Source organism: Sinocyclocheilus anshuiensis, unplaced genomic scaffold, assembly GCF_001515605.1.
Source record: "Sinocyclocheilus anshuiensis isolate Anshui unplaced genomic scaffold, SAMN03320099.WGS_v1.1 scaffold1127, whole genome shotgun sequence".
In the NCBI taxonomy this organism is placed as follows: Eukaryota; Metazoa; Chordata; class Actinopteri; order Cypriniformes; family Cyprinidae; genus Sinocyclocheilus; species Sinocyclocheilus anshuiensis.
In genome coordinates, this window is record NW_015546115.1 from 381,945 (window position 1) to 387,274 (window position 5,330).

At 40.2% G+C, this 5,330-nt stretch overlaps 1 protein-coding gene across 1 annotated transcript in view; it reads right to left on the reverse strand.

The window, feature by feature from the left end:
• LOC107700855 (NACHT, LRR and PYD domains-containing protein 12-like) overlaps positions 1 to 5,330 on the reverse strand; it is a 17,317-nt gene that overhangs the window by 10,890 nt on the left and 1,097 nt on the right. The window contains exons 3-6 of the mRNA XM_016502680.1: positions 3,323 to 3,409; positions 2,942 to 3,049; positions 717 to 1,431; positions 18 to 525 (exon numbers count right to left, since the gene is read on the reverse strand). Coding sequence (XP_016358166.1) covers positions 18 to 525; positions 717 to 1,431; positions 2,942 to 3,049; positions 3,323 to 3,409 — 1,418 coding nt within the window. The remainder of the gene's footprint in view (positions 1 to 17; positions 526 to 716; positions 1,432 to 2,941; positions 3,050 to 3,322; positions 3,410 to 5,330) is intronic.

Consider the following 5,330-nt stretch of genomic DNA (forward strand, 5'->3'; position numbering starts at 1 on the left):
GAATGAAAGCAGCACATATAGAGCTGCGAGATGCTCCTGAATGCTCAGATGAACAAAGCAGAAGACTTTCCCCTGATACAAGCCCAACTCTTCTCTGAAGATCTGAGTGCACAATCCTGAGTAAACTGATGCTTCTGTCACATCAATGCCACACTCTCTCAGGTCTTTCTCATAGAAGATGAGGTTACCTTTCACAAGCTGCTGGAAAGCCAGTTTCCCCAGTTTGAGGATCATGTCTTCATCCTTCACTTTCTTCTCATAGTCCTTCTCATGTTTGATGCTGGTCTGAATAATCAGGAAGTGTGTGTACATTTCAGTGAGAGTCTTGGGAATATCTCCTTTCCATGATTTCCTCATCATCTTCTCCAGAACAGTGGCTGAGATCCAGCAGAAGACTGGGATGTGGCACATGATGAAGAGGCTCCTTGATGACTTCAGGTGTGAGATGATCCTGTTGGCCAGACTCTGATCACTGATTCTCTTCCTGAAGTATTCCTCCTTCTGTGGATCATTGAAGCCTCGTACCTCTGTCACTCGATGGACACACTCAGAGGGAATGAGATCAGCTGCTGCTGGTCTGGAGGTGATCCAGATGAGAGCAGAGGGAAGCAGATTCCCCACAATCAGGTTCATCAGCAGCACATCCACTGAGGCTGAGGATCACTGATTCTCTTCCAGAAGTATTCCTCCTTCTGTGGATCATTGAAGCCTCGTACCTCTGTCACTCGATGGACACACTCAGAGGGAATGAGATCAGCTGCTGCTGGTCTGGAGGTGATCCAGATGAGAGCAGAGGGAAGCAGATTCCCCACAATCAGGTTCATCAGCAGCACATCCACTGAGGCTGATTCAATTACATCACACAACATCACACTGCTCTGAAAATCCAGAGACAGACGACACTCATCCAGACCATCAAAAACAAAGACAACTTTATTTTCAGCACTGAATGGTTTCATTTCTTTGGTTTCAGGAAAGAAAATATGCAATAGATCCAAAAGACTGAGTGTTTTGTCCTTCATCAGATTGAGCTCTCTGAAAGGAAGTGGAAATATGAGCTGGACGTCCTGATTCTCTTTCCCTTCAGCCCAGTCCAGGATGAACTTCTGCACAGAGACTGTTTTTCCAATGCCAGCGACTCCCTTTGTCAGCACAGTTCTGATGGGTTTGTCTTGTCCAGTTAAAGGTCTGAAGATGTCACTGCATTTGATCGGTGTGTCCTCTGTTGCTGCTCTCCTGGACTGTGTCTCAATCCATCTCACCTCATGCTCATTATTGATCTCTCCACTCTCACTCTCTGTGATGTAGAGCTCTGTGTAGATCTCATTCAGCAGTGTTGGGTTTCCCTGCTTTGCCGTTCCCTCATACAGACACTCAAACTTCTTCCTCAGATTTGATATATATGTCTTGAGGGCTTCAGCAGGGTCATGGCTTAAGATTAAAATAAAATAATTATTAGAATGTGTTGTATATTCATATTTCATAATATATGCATACTTCATATAGTATATATATGATGACAACATTTTTGTTTAAAGAGATCTTCATTTAGTTTAGGACATATGGGTCAAATTCTGCTCCTGGAGGGCCAGTGTCCTGCATAGTGTAGCTCCAACCAGCTCTAAAACACCTGCCTGGTTTAGGACAGCGGTTCCCAATTCCAGTCCTCGCACCCCCCTGCTCAGCATATTTCGTATGTATCTCTTATAGGGCTGCACGATAAATCGCATGCCATTATCATGCGCATCTCGTCAGTAAAGCCGGTTCTGTGATTAGTAGTAAATCTCCATCACGTGCTTTCAGATGGAGCGGCATTTAATACACAGAACCGTAGATCACTGACAAGCTGAACACAATATCGCATTCATAATCGCAGATGAATCGCCTTCGATTATGAACGTGATATTGCGTTCAGCTTGTAGGTGATCTACGGCTCTGTGTATTAAATGCCGCTCCATCTGAAAGCACGTAATGGAGATTTACTACTAATCACAGAACCGGCTTTACTGACGAGATGCGATTGACAATCGCATGCGATTTATCGTGCAGCCGTAAATTCTCTTATCACATATGATGTTTGTTCTATTCGAACGTAAGTGCCCTGCGAAGTGGACATCACCGGATATTCAACCATGATTCCAATTCGAAACGAGTGTATATGTTCCATACAAAGGCCATTAAAGTGTGCGAGACGTGAATTTAAATTGTATTTATTTACAGAGGTATATGATGTCACACTCGTCTGTGTGTGTGAAGACAGGCAAATCCGTGAATGAATGTTCCGAGGTGAAGTAAACTCCCTCCCCTGCTCAGAGAGTAGGAAGCAATGAATACGGTGTAGGGACCATGTCAGTCGGAACACAGTTCATGCACGTAGCTCTCTTCTAACGAGCTGGTTATCTGAATCAGGTGTGTTAACAAAGAGAGACATGCAAAATATGTGGGGTGTGGGGGGACACGAGAACTTGAAATGGGAGCCGCTGATTTAGGAAGTTTAGGCTGTTAGTAGGTTGATGTGGTATAAAGATGTGATTATATATTACGATATTGTTATAATATCAGCATATATCTTTACCATTCACATTTAAGGTTTAACATAATTTTAGAGAGCAGCTGAGATTGTACGTTTGGTAGCAAATAAGTGCAACAAAAACTAGGCAAAATACTAACCCAGGCTCATTGGAAATACGTGCTTGTGGTGACATTTCTGCAACACTTATTATATCACTTATTATATATATATATATATATATATATATATATCTTACTGCACGTTTCTCTGCAGTTTTAAAGTGAAATCTCCAGTGAGTGGTGCTAAAATGAGTGTTCAGTATGTGACCGTGGCCTGGTTTTTATCACGTTGGTATAGACACGTATTGCTGCATTTTTATTATGTTGCTTCAGGAGGGGGACATTGGGGGGCAGTGCCTAAAGCATTTACCTGAACCCAAGATCAGACTGACCCAAAATGTGTCCACTAAAATTACGCAGAGCATCCACTGACTGGTCACTCTTCTTGGACATACAGCTGGATTCTGGCAGGTTTGGTCTGTGCATTGAAGTTAAACAACAAATTAATGTAATTCACATACTCTTATATTAATCACTTTTGTAATGACTGATTGCTCTAGGAAACTAAAATATTTAATTAATATGTTTTATTCCGTTGGAGACAAAGTGCAAGTGTTATAGCACACATATTGGAGCTGTTAATTAAGACCTTCATTCTGAAATGCACTGCATATAGGCATTGAAAACCCATTACAGCATTCAATTTGAACAAACAGATGTAACAGGACAAACAGTTTAATACAGTGTTTACCTAAACCCAAGATCATTGTGTCCACTAAGCATAGGTGGATGATCCATTGACCAGTCACTCCTCATGGACACACAGCTGGGTTCTGGTCTGTGCATTGAAGATGAACAATGTTATCCACACACATTTATTGTTACAGCTATGTTTGATCATTTTTGTTCTGAGACTTTCATTTTGAAGTTTTTCAATTTCTGGTGTATCTTAGTTCCCGTTTGCTGTGTTTATTTCTTGTTTCCATGGGTTCTAGTGTGTTCTCACTTATTTCCGTAGGTACTGATTTGGTTCTTCACCGGTGTCTTGTTTAATTGAATGTCACTCTGTGTATTTATACTCCTCAGTTTAATCAGATCATTGTTGTTTATTGTCTTTGTGTAAATGCAAAGCCATTTATGTTGCATTTGTGTGCTCCCTTGCCTGTTGGGTTATCTCGTTTATTAAAATAAATACTGCAAAGATCCCTGTCTCTACTCACCCTTCATCTTCCCTGCACAGCACCATTTTTCTAATTAACTTGTTCAGGTGACTGAATTATTCCATTAATATGTGATCTATTGTTGAATACATGATAGTAAGTACAGCTGTTATAGACAGTGTTGTGCAAGTTACTTCCAAACTGTAATACATTATATATTACTTGTTACTGTTATTAAAAGGTAATTCCTTACCTCACAATATTACGGTCTCAGAACTGTAATGCGTTACATGACTCCTGTATCACTTTTGAGTTACTTTCACCAAAATAACTACAGAAGTAGAATTTAACATTCTAAAATGACTAAATGTACTGCAGAGCATTTTACATCCACTAGAGGGCGATATGGTTTAGAATAATGACTGTGGGCTATCCAGTCTACTAACAATATAGCTTATAATTGGCAAAGTGAAGGCTCAAGACAATGCAAGAAAGGATGACAGCCAGAATCACAAACGATCCAAGTCTGTTAAAAGTATGGTAGAGGTAAAGTGATTATCTGGCAATATCTGTGAATAGCCTGGGTCTATTCATATTAGACACAACAGGACTATATGTAAACTCTAATGCCATGACAAGATGCGCATACATCCATCTCGCACATGTACAGTCTTCTGCCATCTTCACCCATTAGCTGCTTTTCCACTGGCCAGTGCGAGTCGGGCTGGGCTAATAGCCTCGGACCTCGAGCACTCGTTTCCACTGTCGGGCCAGTAGCCTCGCGGCACTCCTGTAAAACCCGCCCTAAACACGCCTTCACTGGACTACGTCACACAATACAAAGTTCCATCAGCGAGAGGGAGATGAATTAAATAAATCGCTAAACAAATATATATCAGAAGCTGTCTTTAGTCTTTATTTACAAACTTGGACACCACACGTGGCTATTGACTGACCACGAACAGAATAGAACTTATTTGCAGCATTTTTGATTTGTTAATGTCTCGCGGTCTTGCTAGTTTTACTGAACATGTACCGAGTAAAATATTACTGAAAATTGATTAGTAATGCCTTGCACTACTGCGTTACAGCAATAAGTAATCCGTTACTGTAATGCATTACTTTTGTAACGTGTTACTCCCAACACTGGTTATAGAGTACACAACCACATATCAAAGTTATTAATTATGGTATTTTAATTAAAGGCACAATATGTAATTTTCACCACTAGAGGGCGCGTATTCAAAATAAACAAAGACAAAGGCTAGTTTGATGACGCTGTGACTGAGTGTGGAATCATGGGTATGGACACGGTCCGTGTCACTAGTTAAAATTGCTTATTTCCCTGGATTTAAACATTCTTCAAAAGATTTGGGATAATGTAAGTACACAAGTCAGCAAAATATATAACACTGTTCTAGTGGTTTTTGGATATTTTAATAAAAAAAATCTTATATATTGTGCCTTTAATATCTTCTAATACATTGAATAAAGGCACAGAAAAATTATTTAATTTCAACACAGAAGATTAAAGGGGTCATATGATGCGATTTCAAGTTTTCCTTTCTCTTTGGAGTGTTACAAGCTGATTGTGCATAG